At 39.5% G+C, this 18,765-nt stretch overlaps 2 protein-coding genes across 7 annotated transcripts in view; one reads left to right on the top strand and one right to left on the bottom strand.

Annotated features, from left to right (window-relative positions):
- DIS3 (DIS3 homolog, exosome endoribonuclease and 3'-5' exoribonuclease) overlaps nt 1–9,879 on the top strand; it is a 34,241-nt gene extending 24,362 nt beyond the window's left edge. Inside the window, exons 18-21 of one of the 2 annotated variants that reach the window (XM_042456551.1) lie at nt 1,379–1,547; nt 2,303–2,461; nt 3,977–4,099; nt 9,771–9,879. In XM_042456551.1, the coding sequence (XP_042312485.1) occupies nt 1,379–1,547; nt 2,303–2,461; nt 3,977–4,099; nt 9,771–9,836 (517 nt within the window). In that variant the 3' untranslated portion in view covers nt 9,837–9,879. Of the gene's footprint in view, nt 1–1,378; nt 1,548–2,302; nt 2,462–3,976; nt 4,100–5,860; nt 6,465–9,770 lie in introns of those variants that run through there. The other variant, XM_042456550.1, reaches the window with a different exon arrangement.
- The window catches only part of BORA (BORA aurora kinase A activator), a 17,818-nt gene continuing 8,531 nt past the window's right edge, over nt 9,479–18,765 (bottom strand). For all 5 annotated transcript variants that reach the window (XM_042456556.1, XM_042456555.1, XM_042456554.1 and 2 more), the window contains 7 exons: nt 17,982–18,047; nt 16,932–16,988; nt 15,497–15,720; nt 13,504–13,657; nt 12,145–12,728; nt 11,608–11,739; nt 9,479–10,321 (listed from right to left, as the gene is read on the bottom strand). In XM_042456556.1, coding sequence (XP_042312490.1) covers nt 10,229–10,321; nt 11,608–11,739; nt 12,145–12,728; nt 13,504–13,657; nt 15,497–15,720; nt 16,932–16,988; nt 17,982–18,047 — 1,310 coding nt within the window. In that variant the 3' untranslated portion in view covers nt 9,479–10,228. The remainder of the gene's footprint in view (nt 10,322–11,607; nt 11,740–12,144; nt 12,729–13,503; nt 13,658–15,496; nt 15,721–16,931; nt 16,989–17,981; nt 18,048–18,765) is intronic.

The following is an 18,765-nucleotide window of genomic DNA, read 5'->3' on the forward strand; positions in this document are numbered from 1 at the left end:
AATTTCTTACCAGCAAAACTGTGAATATATCCTAAACTAAACAGAGGAGGTAGTCTGCTGTGCCCTATACTACCAGAGCAAAAGCATCTTAGTTTTTTGTCATCTAAGAAGTAGGGATGAAATGAGAATGGAAGCCACAGATTGTGTGCTAAGTAAAATAAAGTGTACTGTGTGGACAAATACTCTCATTCAGTCACAGTTTTAAAGATTAGACAAACAACATATCTGGATATAAAGTTTAAATTAATATTGAAAATACTGTTGTTGTTTTTTCATAATCTGCTATCACAAGCAATGGCTTCTCAGAATATTCCTTTTACATAAATGACAGTACCCACTTCGTGCAAAAGTATATCTTGGATTTGAGCATTGTATATGTCTACAGGATGCCCAGGAATTACTGCTTTGTAATACTGCAGATTGTCTTATGTACAAACCTTCGTATTACAAAATTCTTGTCATTTTGTATGAGTAGAACCTTGTCTTCAGTTTGCAAAGGAGAAGCTTTCATTAGAGCCCATTCCCCAGAATTTCTATTGGAAGAACTGGTGGGAACTTCCCTTGATCAGAATATTTCCAGTTTTTTTATGGGCTTTCACAGCAACACATCTATCACATTCCACCAAATTCCATCTGGAGTGACAACTGTTAAAGTTGCTGTGAACACCTCACTTTCTGATGTTACACTGAAGTATATAAATATGATTGATATGCTGATTTTTTTCTTACTTCGTATGTCTTCATATACTTCTTGCAAAATCTGAATGATGTAGATTTTCTTATTTGTTCAGGAACAAATAAAAAGATTTGGAATGAAGTGGGCATGTAATGTTAAAAGGTACATAAAACTTTTAAGTTCCACAGGTCTGTGAAATGTCTGTGGTATGAGGAAGAACATATTTTCTGTTTCTCATGCTCCAGCATCACCTCCTCTAGGTTGCTGCAGGTATTCAACATATAGCACAATGGAGAAAGATTGTAAAAGGACAGGGAAGGAGAGATGTTGCCATCATCCAGTCAAGGCGTTCACCCCATGATTTCTGAATGGGCATTTCTCTTGGGGGTGGGGTGGGGGCGGCGGCTACTGCAACATTTATTTATTACATATTTTTTAATAATGATATCCCACTCTGTATCTTAGAACAACATCTCAAGACAGTATACATGTAAAATCAATTTTAACACCTTAAAATTGTGCATATTATTTCTTCCTCCATTCTTTGTACTTAACAAATGACAGATACTGAAAAGGTACCAAAATAAAGCTGCAGAGTCTGGATATGTAATCCAGATATTTAGGTAGCTTGGCGCAGAGTGGAATGGGATGTTATTTATCAGTGGCACATTTATTTCTGGTTTTTTTTTTCCTCCCTTGCAGATATGCTGATATTATAGTGCATCGACTGCTGGCTGTGGCTATTGGAGCAGACAGTACATACCCTGACCTCACAGATAAACATAAATTGGCAGAACTGTGTAACAATCTCAATTATAGGCATAAAATGGCTCAGTATGCACAGAGAGCTTCTGTTACCTTCCACACACAGGTGAATGGTTGTCTTTTGGTTCCAGCAATCATATGCAAACTGAGGAATCCATGGTTTTTTGGTTGTTCATCGTGCTATGTTTAGAATTTTATCATTCTAATGTGCAGTTTTAAAGCAGTTTTATTTTTAACTGCCTTGGGGGACTCCTTGAGCCAGGGGATAAGGGTATAAATGAAGTTAATCCCTGCCCCCCAAGTTTATATCTTCTCTGGAAAGCTCACAACAGCTTAGATGGAGCCTTCAGTTGTCTCCAATCAAATTAATCTGATCTGCGTAGCTTCAGCAGTTGTCCAGCAAACAGGTTCTTACAGACTGGTCGTCAGGAATATCTTTGTTTTAACAGAGCATTTCATAGCATGAATACATTTTTTTACATACATAACACAACGCTTTCCTACCTCTTATTTTTCTGCCTCCTCCTTCCTCACATAAATATAAATATACCACTATAAACAACTGGGGAATTCAAGATTTTGATTCCTGGTTGGTTCTGTTTATCTATTGAACTCTTAGAGGTTTTGAGACCAGTTGTATTTTAAGAACATAGAGCACAATCCAATGCAAGTTATCTGCTTTTCTCATGAGCCAGTAGGGAAGAGTGAAGCCTTTGTTTATTTCAGGCATGAACTGTGGCTAGATTGTACAGTATGTCTGTCTTCACATGATTGGTATGATTATGTGGGTGAGGAAGCTTCTTTATTTCCAGGATTTAAGTGAACAGAACTTGTTATGGGTTTCTTTGTTTTTCTTCTCAGTTATTTTTCAAAAGCAAGGATGTGGTGAATGAAGAAGCATATATTCTGTTTGTAAGGAAGAATGCCATTGTGGTTCTAATTCCCAAATATGGCTTAGAAGGCACTGTCTTCTTTGAAGAAAAGGATAAGCCAAAACCAACACTGCTGTACAACGACGAGGTAAAACATCTTGATTTGGGTATTAGACTCCTTTTATTTGGAAATTGAACTGTGCAAAATGTGTCTTACAAGTTTGCTCTTTTAGTTTCATGCAGTCTAATCCAGTATACTTGAAATGGCAATACAGTATAAAACTTTGGGAGAGCAAAACCCAGAAGCATTATTTAGAAACAGCTTTTCTCCACTGATCTGTTTCAAATTCTCCAAATGTAAAACCTTTTTAACTTGAGATTGTTTTGATAAAAACAGATTTCAAGTATGTATATATGTTTTATGGGTGTTATTCAGCCCTTGTATTTTGATGGATTAAACTGTCTGAAAGGAGATAAGTCAGATTGCTTTGGCTGGAGTTAAAGCATCCTTATTCTGCTGACCCTAATCTTATATAAATGAATATATATAAATATATACTTGTGATGATCCCCTTGCAGTCTAAGCAGCCAAACAGCAGGTCTGCCTTGGCTTTTAGACCCAACAGATCCTTAGCTTCTCCCTGAGTCTCCTGGTCTATGTTCCTACTTCTTTCTGAGTTGAAGATGACCCCTGGAGAGCCTCGAATCACACTGCCACCACACAGTGAATTTGTATTGGATTTCCCTTCACATACACTGGGACTTGTTAAGGACTTCTAGTTCTACTTTTTGCTAATCTTCTCAAGCATCAACCGAGCTGGGACACGTGTAAAGGAATGTCGAAGTAGCAGATACTTTTAAGGAAGTATTTATTATAATTAAACAAAACAGAACAAAAAGATATAAATCATTCAAGAACCTAAGGGCCGTGCAGGTACAATATGTGTAATTCTAAAAGTATTCATTTCATGCAAGCAACCAGAAAAATAATAAATAAGGCCTGAACGTTCTAATCTACTACAATGTCACCTAACTGATATATTGATGTATTATGCTGGCCTTGATGGCTTTGAAATATAGTGACAGGTCTTAGCTTAGCATAGACCATCTGCCTGAATTATGCCGCCTTGCTATAGGCACAACACTATAGTTTTCCTAACCTGTAAGACTAACTCAAGGGAGACATTCCCATCTCGAATTCTCACTGTGGAAACCACTAACTGCTGAAGACTCTCTCTCTCTGCCTCTCTCTCTGTCACTCTTCAACTGTCACCTGGTCTCAGAGGCTTTTTCCTCTTAGAAGCTTCTGGAAGAAACTCTCACTGCTGCTCACTGATTTGTCAAGTGAGCCTTCTGTCAGCTGTGATGTCATTACTTATTTACATGTGCCTCCCTCCCAGCTTACCCTTATTACCTGACAGAAGTCTTCCAATGACTGGAGGCCCAATCATTTGAATAGTATATATATATTACATACACATACATGCACACAGCTGGGTTGTTTGGTATACTTTGCCTGTTTCTTAAAAGATAAATCTTGAGATTCCTAAATATTCAGATGTGCTTCTGACTTCAATGAGTGCTTAATATAAATTAGGGGGGAAATACACCTTGGTTAAGTAATACTGTTTTGATTTTTAAAAATGTGGTGTTCATTTTGTAGATACCATCTCTTACTGTGGAAGGCACAACTTTCCATACGTTTGACAAAGTAACAGTGAACATCATGTTAGACGCTTCCAATGTCCAACACCAGAAAATACGCATGGCCTTGGTAGAGCCAACGGTAGGTTGCTGATATCAGTAGTTTGAAAATCATATGGCAGCATGAAGTTCAAACACAGTAATGGTTTTAAGTAAATCCTAAAGTAGTGTTTGAAATTCCTGCAACATAATTTCCCAAATGTGTTATCCATAAAATTTCTGAGAGAATAGAATGGTAATTTTTAGAAGAGTGGAGAAGATGACATGAACAATTAGCAGTTTTGTGGAAGAGCCTAATGAAAGTTGTCCAGTGGAGCAAGTTTTACGTTTATGTATAGATTATTATAAGTTCTAAAGTAAGATTGAGTCTTAATCATTTTCACTGGGAAGAATTGCCCCAGTGGAGAAATTGCTTGTATTACGCGGGTGCACTATATGTGGCTTCCAGTTTACGCTGAAGCCGCACAGCAATGAAACAAATGGTGTGCACTCCACATGCACACACACCATTGTTTGCAATGGGATGCGAGTATACATGGAATTCCCCTTATTGTGGGGAGACCCAGAATGGATCTCCTGGGTAAGGGAAGGTCCCACTGTATATGTCACATTTGTAGAGAACCATGTCATGTTTGCAGGTTGAGTTCCTTCCTTTTCTGTTTCTATTAGCTCACCCTTCTCACACAGCAAAGGTGATAGGAGGAACTGGAGGCCCCATGTGAAAAAATTGTGGTGTTGCTTTGTTTTCTGGCTGGGGTAGTCTTATCAAAGGAACTGTCACATAGGCTGCTCCCATGTGACCTCAGGCTTTTCATGTTAACTTGACATCGGAAAGAGCTTCACTGTAAACCATCTGATACCACTGGCATGAAAAGGGGGCTTAAAAGAAACACATGCTTCAGTATAAGTTAAAACCAACTGTGTCTGTCACAATGGAGGATGGAATATGTGTTCAGTACATCTCTATTTAGGAATGGTTCCTGCATTGTATAGTATGTACAGTTTTTGTGGGTTTTTCAGGCTATGTGGCCATGTTCCAGAAAAGTTTCTTCCTGACATTTTGCCAGCATCTGTGGCTGGTGAAACATCAGGAAGAAACTTTTCTGGAACATGGCCACATAGCCTGAAAAACCCACAAAAAACTATGGATGCCGGCCATGAAAGCCTTCGACTTTACATATAGTATGTACCTCCTCAGAAATACTTTGCATCCTATATAAGATTCCTGTCAGGAACAGTTAAGTAATTTCATCTGATGTCTGTGTGGAAAGTGTTGGATTGTGCAGTTCGCAATATGTATTGATTCACTTCATTATTTTGCGAATCAGAGACCTGTGTGTGTAGAGTGTGCAAAGGGTGCCTTATGAGCTGTACCTTGTAACACAGCTTGGTCTATCATGGAAACCTCAAGTCCTTTTCTCTCTGCAGATTTTTTTGCTGTGAATACACCAATCCCAGAGGGCTACATAACGGGCACATTGTGCCATCCCACTCTCCATGTTGAGAGCAATGGTTCGGGACATATGGCTCCCCAGGTGTTGTTGGACTGCAGTTCCCATATTTCTTACCCACCATAACCAATGAAGAATAGCAGTCCAGCAACATCTGGAAAGCTGTAAGTCCCAGGCTTAGAGTCTGTCAGGGTGCTCATTTTAGATTGATGATTGTTCTTTTTAAACAAGTAAAAATTACATTTTTTCAATAAATTATAAATGAATCTTGGTCCTCTTCCTTGAAGCTCAAAGAACAGCTTGAGAGCTGGGATTTTGAAATATGTATGTTTTGATGTTGGTTGATAAATTGTGACAGTCTTTTGAGTCCTCCATTTTTCTTTCTCTGTTAGGTACCAGGTATTAGTGTTCCCAGCCAACAAAGCAGTAAATGTGAACCAGAAAAGAAGAAGAAGAAGCTAGGGGAATAGTTTCATTTTAGCAATTAATACATTTTCAACTGTTCAGTTATGTTTGAAAAGCATGTATGACCTTTTATACAATTTTAAAAATTCCTACAGAAATTTGTTAAGTGTGATTTGTACCTATGTCCAAACATTTTTATTCTGATACAATGCAATTTTTAAATGCTATTCATGTATTGTATTAAAGGCCCCAGTGACAAAAAGAAGCTGATCTTTTGGGAATCCTTGGTTCTGCCTACCGAAGCAGAAAAAAATGAAGTTTCAATATGGAACATTTTCCTAATGCAAGATAGTCTGTATTTAAGCTTTGACAGTTAGAACTGCTCTGTACCTTAGAAATCATAAGATTTCAGAGTTAGGACCTGCTTTATTTCTAGGCTGCAGTAAAGGTCTGTTTCTGATGTTTACTCCTGTACATCTATCCCTTCCTGTCCTATTTGTCTACTTTTATTGAACAAAAAAAATAGCACATGTCACTGTTATTATGAAATAGTGATAATGTATATAAGAATAAAAATATATAAACCAGAAAGTCTTTGAGCTTGCACAATGCTAAAGAAAGGAAAAAAAGAGCAACTCAAGTGGATGTAGTATTTATACTAAAATTTTACAGGGCTACAGTCAGTCATTAAGTGTCCATATGTTAAATGATGTTTCTGCATTATACAGATCTTAGTATTTGCTTTAGTTGGGGAAATTTAGTGACCATGTATGTTATGGACAACCACTACTTATCATCTGTATCCAGTCATAGGATGACAAGAGCTATTCTGTGTAGTGAATAAAAAATAGATCCCCCTGACTTCACAAAAGGATTCTGCCCAATACCCCTAATATCAAGTTAAAGCTTAGCTCAGTGGTTTTCAAACATTGTGGTGTGGCACAATTATGTGTGTGATGATCTCCTATGGTCCAAGCAGCCAAACAACAGCCCTGTCTTGGTCCTTAGTCCTAGCAGACCCTTAAATTTCCTCAAATCACCCAGTGAATTTATAATGGATATCCCTTAACAAATACTGGGACTGATCTACTCAAGCATCAACCGAGATAAGACACATGTCAAAGAGTGTCGAGTAGCTGATACTTTCTAAGGAATTATTTTAAGTAACAAAATAGAACCAAAACATATAATTCATGCAAGATCTTAAGGGTCTTGCAGGTTCAATATTTGTAATTATAGAATATTCATACAAGCTATCAAACGTAATAAAAAAACCCTAAACATTCTACCCTGATATATTCCTACTTCAAAACCCACTAAGTCCTAAGACTCAGTCTCGAACTGTTCCTCTCCATCTCCGACACTCTCTCCAACCCACTGTCAGTTTCCCAACTCACTTGAACTCAGAGGCCTTATATCCCCTTCTGATGGAAGCTTCCAGAAAAACCCTTGATCCTGCTCACTGATTGGCCAAGTGAGCCTTCCGTAAACTGTGATGTCACTATTTGCATATACGTCCCTCCAGCTTAACCCTTTACTGCCTAAAGAAGTCCTCAAATGATTGGAGGCCTAGGCGTATTACACACCGCCATAAGGGACGTCCTTAGGAAGTCCCATTTTGAAAAAGGGGCGTCTCTTCCAGACGCCCCTACTCCTATTACGGACAGAGTCCGTAACAGATTGCGGCGGGCATTCCATACGGCCGCTGCCAGATTGATATAGTGGACGCTCTGCGTCCGCACGTCACACCCCGGAAGTGACTCCGCAAGTGCGCGACTAGCGCCTTACGGCGTCTTTTTCGGGCTGCAAGAAGGAGCGCGATTTTCGCGCTCCTTTGCTGCGTCCGGGAACTGCGCTGTTTGGCTGCTGCAGTTCCCAGATGCAGCAACCGGCAGTGGCAGCAGATCACCGCATTTCAGCGGTCTGTAACCCGCCCTAGTCATTACAGTGTGCTATAAAAGGTCTGGAGGTTTACTGTGACAACTACTTAGAGTGAGGAGCGTGAGCAGGTGGACCTCAGCTCTTTAGTAACTGCTCCTTTGCTAGTGCCCTCTTAACAAGTGCCAGCCTCTCCTGCCATCGACGAGAAGAGTCAGAAACAGATCAGCAGTTGAGTTAGGAGAGACTTCGAGTTGCTTGTGTTATGTATAGCCTCAACCTTTCCTCCCATTTTGCTCCTGAAGCAACAGTAGCTCTCAAACTAAATTTTGGCAGGCTGAAGCAGGCAGGATGAATCTCTTTCCTTCCTCCCCTCCACATGAAGTGTAAGGTGCTGTCTACTCTCCCACAAATACACTATTACTGTTAAGAATGAGAGGAAAAGGAAGAAGAGTAATTTCTTTCCCTTTTTCTCATTCTTTGCACTTCATGGAGGAGGAAGAGCTCTTACCATCTCGGGAGTGAATCAGGTGGAAAGGAGAGAACTTGAAGCACAGACTTCAGGTAGTTAAAGATTTAAATAAATCCTATTATTATTACTGTATTAGTTCAAAATGGGGCAACCCTGTAATTAGGCCAAACCAAAGGCACAAATGACATTACTGCTAACAGCCTTTTTTTCATCAGGAGAAACTGTATGGATTGTTGGTACTGTCTTTGCCTGATTTATTTATATCCTTGCACAGGATTCAAAATAGTTTTCAACATTTAAAACAATCACATTAAAATGACACAATACCTGTTAAATCTGTACACTCTGAATGTTAGCTGTGATGTGTTTTGTGCCTTTCAGTTGGGTCTTTGATAAAGGTATTGCCACAGTATCCAATTTGGTTTCTGCTTTATAGCCAAGAGGCTACTCTTAAAATTAAAAAAAGACGCACGAAATTCATTACATAACAAGACTGTGACTTGAGATCAGGATTTAAATCCCCAGTCAATCATGGAAACCCACTGAGTGACCTCATGCAAGTCACACTGTCTCAGACTCAGGCAAACATCAAAAAGGGGAAGGCAGTAATCTTGCTTTTAAGACTTAACCAATTCATTTTAATTTGGGCTTTCATGGATTACAGTCTGCTTCCTCAGATGAACTGAAGACATGATGTAAGAAGGTTTAAGGGGCAAAGCAGAGTATCGAGTTGGTGATTTTAGTTACTGCATATTAAACACATTCTTAGCTTAAATTGACATCATTCCAGAAAACTGAAAATGTTCCCTATTTACGTAGAACTGCAACCCCCCATCATGTTCAGCTAGGATGGAGTAAAGGGCTAATAACTTGTAATTATTGGTCATATTAGCATCTCATCCAGAATGGTTATGCATAAATCCAACAGGATTGTAGGGAAAAAAAATCATGCACTAGTGTAATCCCTATGATTTGTATAACTACAAACTACACTGGATCTCCTCCTTTGCGTAACGCATAGTATAGAAATAAATATCCACTAGTACAGTGACACTGTAGGTGTGAAAGTGACAGACATGGTTAGTAGGCAAAAACAAATTCTTTTCAGTCCCCCTGTATTTCAGAAACCATCAACTGCCAGCTTACTCTACAAAAGTCTTCAGTACCTTTATAGTAAGTTTCATAAAACAGATCCCCAGCTCACCCCAACACTTGATTACTGTCAGATGGGTCATAAAGAGACAGCACTCAGCCCAGTTGTGAAAAACCTTTATTTCATTGCATAATTAAAATAGGTGGTTAGAAAACAAAAGAGTGCAATACAAAAGGTTTTGATTCATTAATTTTGCTATCTAGAGTTCAGTGATAATTGTAAAAAGCAGTTTTAAGGTCTGCATGTTTCTGTGCATGTAGTAAAACTTTTAAAAAGAAAAGCAATTTAAAAAGCAATGTACTGAACCCTAGGGATTTGCTTCTTTGTACAATCTTCAGCAAAAGATCTGAAAGGAGCAATGGTTACAGATACTACTTATTTTCATGGAAAATAGGATACACAAACTGTATGTGTGACTGCACAATTTTGTAAACTTCTGATTAATGCCTGGCTCAGATGAACAACAGCTCCCAGGAACAGAGAAATTATCTGGAGTTTGTGGCCTGCTATTACCAGTCTGCAAGGTGGTACTGGGCAACTGAATCTCTATCTGCAAAGTGTCTGTGCAACCACTATGATTTTTTGTGCAAGTCAAGACCCAATGGACGGTAAGCCAGAAGCAGCATCTTTCCATAAGAACTACCAGGGCCCAAGCCCCAACAAATATCAGGGACTTAAGAACTCAAGTGGGAGTTGGGGCATGTTGGTTTGCATTTTATATGTTACTCATTTAATGAGCTTTCTACTAGTAGAGAGCAATTGTACCAGTCACGCCTTTCACGTGTTTCTCAAACCTCCACTGTGCAACTCTCCATACAATCATACAACAGCCTGAAGCATGATATGTGCAGATCACTTTGGGAGGGGCATTCCTAGAAGACAGCTGCTGCTGGATTGATGAACAGGTTCATTTTCAGTCCAATATCTAGGAATGGTTTTTCCATGCTAGAAGTGAGGGAGAGAGAAAAACAAAACCCATAATGACCCTAGATAACAAAAGCAACATTAATTAAATTCTCTTCCATTCAGGCTATTTGATCAATGGATGACAACTTAAGCCCCGGGCCTAATGTAGTCTGAAGCTGCATGGTGAAGAATGAAATGCAAAAGAACTTCTGGGGGATAAAATGCAATTCAGTCACGAAAAGTAAGCTAGGACCACTAAATTGACAGATTTTTGAAAAGCTGAACATTGTGAAAGATCATGGAAATTATCTATATAAGTCATCTTCCATATTTGCAGGAGTTATGGACCAAGGAACCTTGCAAAAATGGGGAAAAAACATGAATATATAACCACCACCCTCACAACATGAATGCCAAACAGTCCTCTCCCATCAAGAGTACCACCTGTAACTATCAACACAATCTCTGCCACATTTCCAAAGGGCTTCTACTTTCAATCTGATGTTAACAGCCACAGCTGCAATGGATCCACCTTCTCCCTTTCACAGCCAGACAAAAGCAACACTGTATCTTCCCCACTTTGACAAACTGCGTTCTCTTCATTTCCAAAGTCCACTCTTAATCTAGTGTTTGCAGCCATCGCTACAAAGGGAATGTATGGTGTTGCTTTTGTTTGGCTGGGAGAGAGGGAGAGGAGGAGGAGAGAGAAGTTGGATCCTTCTGGGGGTGGCTGCAAACATCAGATTCAAAGGGAAAGTCTTTGGAAATGAGGAGGATGCAAAGTTGGGCAAAGCAGGGAAATGTATGGTGTTGGTTTTGGATGGCTGGGAGGAAGGGTGAGGAAGGTGTGTGTGAAGAGGCTGACCTTGTTAAGTAGCAGCTACAGTTGTGAATAGTCAAATCTATGCTGAATCTGAAACCTGGGAATGTGGAGGGCTGACTATACATTTCTTTTAAATGAATACAGTATTCTGATGAGGAGGAAGAGGAGAAAAGTCAGAATTCCTACCAAGGCTACTCATTTATAGAACATTCTAGTGGGGGCTCTGTGAAGGCACAAGACCCTCATTTGTATGTCCAACAATCACCGAGTCCTTGTGAAAATGCTTTTTGCTAATCCTTCTAAATGAGGACTATAGAACTCCAAACATCCTGTAATAGCCATTTTTATAATTTTACTAACTCAAGTAGACAACACAGCCATAGAAAAGCATTTGTTAAAGATTTAATTAATCTTATCACACCAATTCAATTGATCCTTTAAATGCAGATTTTCTTTTTTAACCCAGTCTGTTAAACATTTCCAAACCCCAGGGCACTCTTACCTTTGCTTTGAAAACATGAAATTTGTTCTGAATCTCACAAAGATGCATATCATTCTCTTTGCAACTCATCTCAGATCCAACTGTGTCCATAAGACTACTGGTACAAGTCTGGCCATTGTACCCACTATCCACCTGATAAAAATAAATTGGATTGGAGAAATGTTATTGGGGGGTATTGGCCTGGGGAGGAGTGCCAAAGCCTAACAAACAAGATATTGTTACACATGAATAATCCGAAATGTTTAAATTAATTTTAATGGGAAAAAATATCCTCCCAAGTCTAATAAAATAACATGTTAAACTTAGAATTACTGTTCCTCAAAACATTGTTACAATTTCAACACTTTAAAGACACTGGCATTTGTTAAAACATTACTTTTAAATGTGTTACTTACAAGCTCTGATTCTACATACATACCAAAATCTGGATTCCACTCAAGGTGTTACAGGTGTTTCATGCAAGATGTTAGCACTCTACATTTGAATGACTGCAGTGGGATGCAAAGCATTATATGGCTTCCCACCACTAAAACTTACCTGAAGACTACTGTTCTCACAGGGACTGGCACTGCTTTCAGCAAGAGGCGACATACAGATGCAAGATCCTTCAAAGTTCAAGCCAGCTATTGGCATGCCACCATTTTCAGCTGATCCTTTTACTGAGTCCTCTTCCAACATCCCTGGATCATCCATATCTACCAAATGGTTTTCCTTGAAACTATCAAGATCATGGATCAGTGTCAAACCTTGTTTGTTGCCTTCAGAATGCTCTGGTGAAATGGACATTCGGGCAACCACTAAATGGGTGCCACGTGTGGAGGCATCTCCAGACAATGGATGCAGGTTGACTTTTGCCTGTTCTGGTGATGGATTTTCTTCAGCCATAACACTTGCTGCCTCCACCTCTGGCTGCTTTTCACTGCAACTTTCAGGAGTAGAAGGTAAGCAAATGAGGGAGGTCTGATACATTGTTGCTCCTCGGCATGCCACAGTTCTCATGGGGGAGCCATTTTTTAATGGAGAACATTCTGTGTAAGGACTGATGCTGCAAGGAGGAGCTGATCGGCATGCATTTGAAACAGAAGGCATGTCTGGAGAGCGAAAAGTGAAGTGCCTTTGTTCTGCATTTGGGAGAAAAGGGACACACAGAATAAACCAACCCATTTCAAAGTAAAGATAGTCAAGAACTCTTCATAGGTCTTCACTATCCATACTGCAAAGGAACCATCAAATCATGTTAGATATTTTGGGATATAAAATGAAAGAAAAAGGTTACCTTGTTGTTGTTGTTATCAACTTTGTTAGGGTCACAGATTTAAAATATTGTTTTTTCCTTGTGAAAAAGAATCCACCCTACCTACCCATATATACTAGACCTTATGTATAAGCTGAGGGCAGGTTTTGGGGGCAAAATTATGGATTTTGAAGTGACCTGTGGATGATAAACCTTAAGGGCATGTAACAAAGGATGTAAAGGATGAAGGAAAGGAAAACAAAGACCTTAGAAAATTCCAGCAAGCATAACTGTGGTCAGACTAAAGGCTGGATGGATGAGAGAATAGAAGGGGGACATTGGTTCCAGCACAGATGACACTCTTGCCTTTCACCAGGGAATGGTGAGTTAAAGTACAGTACCTACATTGACCTGTGGATAAGTCGATTTAGTTTTTTGGGGGTCAATTTTTTGACTAAAATTTCTAGACCTTATACAGTGAGCCCATGCCATACATAGGCTCATTATAAGTGGCTTTCATCTTACGCGGAAGCCGCTGGAAGCAAAGCACTTTTTGCTTTACGCGGGTGTGTCCGTGTCCGGAATGGACTGTACATAAGGATATGCAGTAAGTCATGGCATTGCATCAATTCAAGAATTAAATGGCACAATTACATACATACCTGATAATGGCGTCTTTCTTATCTGAATACCAATTGGAGAGAAAGTTGGAGAAGCAGTAAATGCAGGATTTCTCTCTGGAAATGATGGACTAGTTAGGCTGCCCAGACTGTAAGTCCTCATACCTCCCTGAATAGGGCTGGAGGAAAACTGGCCCTTTCAACATACAAGAAAAATTCTCATAAGATTAAGAAGCAGTGGCACATCTATAAATGCATCTACGTTTAAAATAATGAAACTCAATTTGTATTTTTGATGAGAAGCCCCAAATGGTATCCTTTATATCCCAAGTCTTTTAAGTCAAAGCTGGGCACATTTGTTTGATCGATATAAGATCTGACTTGCATTGTACAGAACTTCGTATTTCAGAGAAGTACGGGTTTTGCCTTAGAAACTAAATCCTGAGATGACCAAAAGACAACCAAAAAACTAAATGACAGTGATTCAAAAGCACTGAGTATTTAAAGCATCTGAACCTCTTTTCTTAAATCGTCCCTCTTCCTTTAATATTACTTTGCACTGAACATGCATGCTTCAGCAATATATAGTAGTGTATAATGGGGACTGAAAATAGACTTCTGTAGACCATACTGAACTACAACTCCTATTTTCCCATACCACAGGCTATGGAGTGCAAGCCTGATGGGATTTGCAGTCCAACACCTGTAGGGCCATACCCACACAATTCTTAGAATGACAATTGCCAGCATACAGCCCAATATTCTCTTTACTGAAGAGAGGCTCATGACAAACACTCTGCTCCTTGCAGTGTGGGCAAAATAAAACTCAGAATGAAAATCTCACAGCAGTCTATATTGGGTTTGATGCAGATTTAGCTCTGGCTACAGTAGAGCCATTAAAATTAATGGAACTCAGATTAGTCACAACTACTTTAATTCCCATTTATTTCAGAGGATCTGCTCTAAGTTTGGATTGAACCCAATTCACATTCAACTGAGAATATATTGGAAACGAGCAAAATGACAGCAAGATAAGAAATCAAGCAGGGGCTAACGTGCAGAAAAATAGAGCGACAAGATACAAAACTTGATGGAAAATGGGATACAGACTGAAAACTGTTCCCTGCTCAAAAGAGGAATAAAGTAGAGTGCAATTCTGAACTAACACCACTGATCTGAATAGTGTTGACAATTATTACCAGGTAATGTCACAAGAAATGTCAAGTGGGCTCAAGATGCCAATCCACTATGCACTGAACATCCACATGATTGGAAGCCACTTCAGCAAGCAACAAAAGCAAAACCTGTAGTGCAGACTTAAGAAACCTGCAACCCTCCAGATACTTCTGGATTACAACTTCCATAGTTCCTGACAACACTGCCTGGAAGTGAAAAGGGCTGGTCAAATATCTGGAATGCCACAGGTTCCTCTTACTGCCGTAATGGAACACAATAAATTTAATTTTCCTTCATCTGAGAATATGGGTGTTACATATAATATGAAGCTAGCATCTCACTATAATGAAGATCACTTATAGCATTCTCACACTCAAGCCAGCATTCAGCAGATTTCCCCCAGGATTATTGTTATGTGCATTCATGTCAAATTCAGTTTATGGTACCCTATCTTAGGGCTTTCTTCGAAAGATTTATTCAGGTTTGCTATTGCCTTCCATGACTGAGAGTGTGTGACTTGCCCAAGGTCACCCAGAGGGTTCCCATGGCTGAGTAGGGATTCAAACTCAGCATCCAAATCACTAGAGCACACTGGCTCCTCCTCCCCACCTCCACCCCAGGATAGAGGTGGACAAATTGTACCCCTCCACATGTTGCCATGCAGCTCTCTTCAATCTAAGTTAGCACAGCTAATAGTGAGGGATGGAACTTCCAGCAGAGTCCAGTAACGCTTGCTATAATACCAGCTAGGCCCAACTTAGCTCACATCCATGTAACTAGACATCACATTTCATAGACAAGCTGCCATACTGAAAAAGGATTCTACTTGCATCACCTAGTGTCTGTGCCAACTCCTTACCGAGCTTGATGTATTTAGAGGACTTCTACAGCGGACTGGAGAGATGTCTATTGAATACAGTACTCCAAGTGAGGCTGGAACATTGTGTGGACTGTGAAAAGCAGGGGATGAGTTCTCAGAGGAGAGGCTTCCATTCTCATCTAAAAACAGTTTTCTTCTCAGTGAGGAAGTACTCAGGTTTTCTTGAGACTGATCAGCTAATTCATCCATTTTAAAATATTCACCTGTGTAATGGGACAATGTAATTACAAATGTTTCTGTACAAACAGAAATCATATTTCCCTCGAAGAAGATTAACCATCCATTATGAAGCCAAGCCCTGCCTCCGGTCCATCTGCCTTGGTTCAGGCCTTGGAGGCAGAGAGGAACTGCTGGACCTCTTACCCTTTCCCTCCACCACTCCTTTCTCCTTTTGTGTCATGTCTTTTTAGATTGTAAGCCCAAGGGCCGGGAACCGTCTAATTAAAAAGATTGTATGTACAGCGCTGTGTAAATTTACAGTGCTTCATAAATAAAGGTTAATAATAATAATAATAATAATAATAATAATATTCTTATTACTAACAACATAAATATTTTTTCATTCCCCAGACCTTGGCAGGTCACACTCTTCTGACGCCTCCCTGCAACTTCCCTTCCATGTCAAGACCACCACCATTTATTTCATTTTATTATTTTTAAACAGCTTATTTGGGTTAACACAGGTCTGTTGCAGGGGTGATGCATTTGAATGGCAAGGCACCCCCAGAGGATTCTGGAAACATGATTTGCCATTTTCAAGGCAAATGTTTTGGGGAGGCTGAGAAGTAACCAGGGGGCTGTACTAAAGTTCCGGCAGTCTGCATTTTCCCAACCCCTCTGCTGTAAAGAAACCTACAAAGCATGAAGGAGAAGCCATTAAAATTCCAGCCACCTTTGAGTCCAGTCACATAAAGTAAATATTCTTTGATACAACCTTGTACAATTTAGGGTGCTAAAATCCCATTCATTTCAACTGGATTCACAAAGCAACTAGGCCACAGCCTGATCTTTTCTTCTATAAGGGACATTACTATATTATCAGATAGCCCAGGCTTCCCTGGTGAAGGCACCAGTGAAAGGCATCAGAACAGGGAAAGCCAATATAGACTGATAAGAATCTGCATAGGGCAGAGAAGAGCTAATGCATAGGGCAGAGGAGAGCAAACTTAATAGGAGTATGAGCCACATATCTTTTGTTCAAGTCTTATTTCAGTCATATACTGCTTGCACATTGGGCGGCCTCAGAACTGCAAAATGGGCAGATCATGTATGTTAAGCAAAAATATGTATCATGTATGAGAGCTATGTATTATCACTGGCAGTATCAGCTTCTGCATAAAACTCAATTCTTTCTTGTAGATGTTTCTACAGAGGATCACTTAAACTAGACAGATTTTTTTTCCAGATTACATACCTAATATTTTTTCCATGTCAAAATCCAAAGGCAGAGACAATGCAGTCTGGCAAGCAGCTACAAGGAATAAGAAGAATTATCAAGGCAAAGTCATAAGACCCAACATAGGGTGGATAAGTTATGCCACTATAAGACATCCAGCATCTTCAAGTTATTCAAGATACACTTTACAAATAGTTTTTAAACAGTTCACTTTCCTTCTCCAGCAAAACTATGAGACAACTGAAAGCTTTCTCTTCTGTTAATCTAAATATGGGTGCTTAAACAAGTCAGCTTCATAACCCTGTAGTTTCTTGTTTTATATAAGGCATAGTTCAGAATGACCAGATTGTCAGATTTGGACAAAATGACCAGCTGTTAATAAAAAATGAAAGTGAAACCTGTGCTGGAAAAGATATGTTCAGTGTATGAGCCTAAAGGTGTCTAGACTTGTTTCCATCATAACAAGACATGGTTTAAGCACAGCAGATGCCAAACCTTAATTAACTGTTCTCTCTTTTCCTTTTGCCTCCTGTGTCCCCATTTCCTCTTCAGCATGATAACAAATGCATTTTTGAAACAATACTTCTTAGCATCCCATCAATTTCATGGAAACTCACAAATGGTTAAATTTTCATCAACTCTAATACTAAAACAAACAAACAAATCCCTCTTTGGAATAGGCTACATTTTAATGGTCTCTTTCTTACTTTATAATAGAGCAGGCCTGCACAACATATGGCCCAGGGACCACATGTGGCCTGCCATAGGTATTTGGGCGGCCTGCAAGGATGTGGAACGACTTCAAGGCTCCTCCACAGCTTGGCCTCCTCCTGAGGAGAGGGCCATGTGGAGGAGGAAGGGGCAGGCAGAGGTGGATGGAATTAATATTAATAATATTAATTATTAATAATAATTAATAAATTAATGTTTAATTAAAACCTATTTGTGGCCCAAAGAAATTTAACCTATTTTAATTTTGGCCTCTACCTACTGTCAAGTCGTGCAGGTCTGTAATAGAGAATACATTCCACTGAGCATGTGAACAATCTCATATTATATCGTACATACCATTACTTTTGCCAGGTTGCGCAGCTACTTCTCTGCCAATTGGTGAAGCATTATTCAGATCAGTATCTGTAAGATATAAAATTCTCAGTTTAAAACTGTAATAATATTAACTTAAGTTGCAAAAGCAATGATTTTATATGTTTAGCTGTACACAAACACGCCTCACCTCACAGAAGTTAACATTAGTACGTACTTTCACAGGTTATATTTGGATGGATAGTTCGAACAGCCAAATTAGCTTAACTGTAGCAGAGGAATGGACCCAAAAAAAATAGTCTGAGACAGGAGAGCATAAGTGGAGGAGAGATTATACAAAATGAAAGGATTTTAAAGAAAATATTTCAGTCTCTTCAAACAACAATAACCTCAAAAAGTTCAAGCCTGCCACAGCAAAGGAAAGACATAGTGGTGAACTAGGCTGCAATCTGTTGAATTCTGGCATCTCAAACCATGGCTTATCATTACACTTGAACTCACAACTGGCTTGCACTTGCCTTATTTCCCCAGCAGGAGCTGACAAAAGGAAAAAGACAAGAAATGAGAGAAGGAAAAGGAACGTTGGGTACTTACCGTGACACGTTCATTTCCTGCAGAGAGGGGTCCTGGCATCCTGTAATCTGGGTTTAGCTCCTCCTATTTGCTCCTGTAGGCAGGGACAATAAACAAAAGACCAGCCCCTATATAGGGAGGAGCTAGCCCCCCTGAGCCTCAGTCAATAACAAGCCAAGCGACTAGTTAGGTAATCAAGGAACTGAACATTAGTAACATCAGCTAAGGGTTAACT

Source organism: Sceloporus undulatus, chromosome 3, assembly GCF_019175285.1.
Source record: "Sceloporus undulatus isolate JIND9_A2432 ecotype Alabama chromosome 3, SceUnd_v1.1, whole genome shotgun sequence".
Lineage (NCBI taxonomy): Eukaryota > Metazoa > Chordata > Lepidosauria > Squamata > Phrynosomatidae > Sceloporus > Sceloporus undulatus.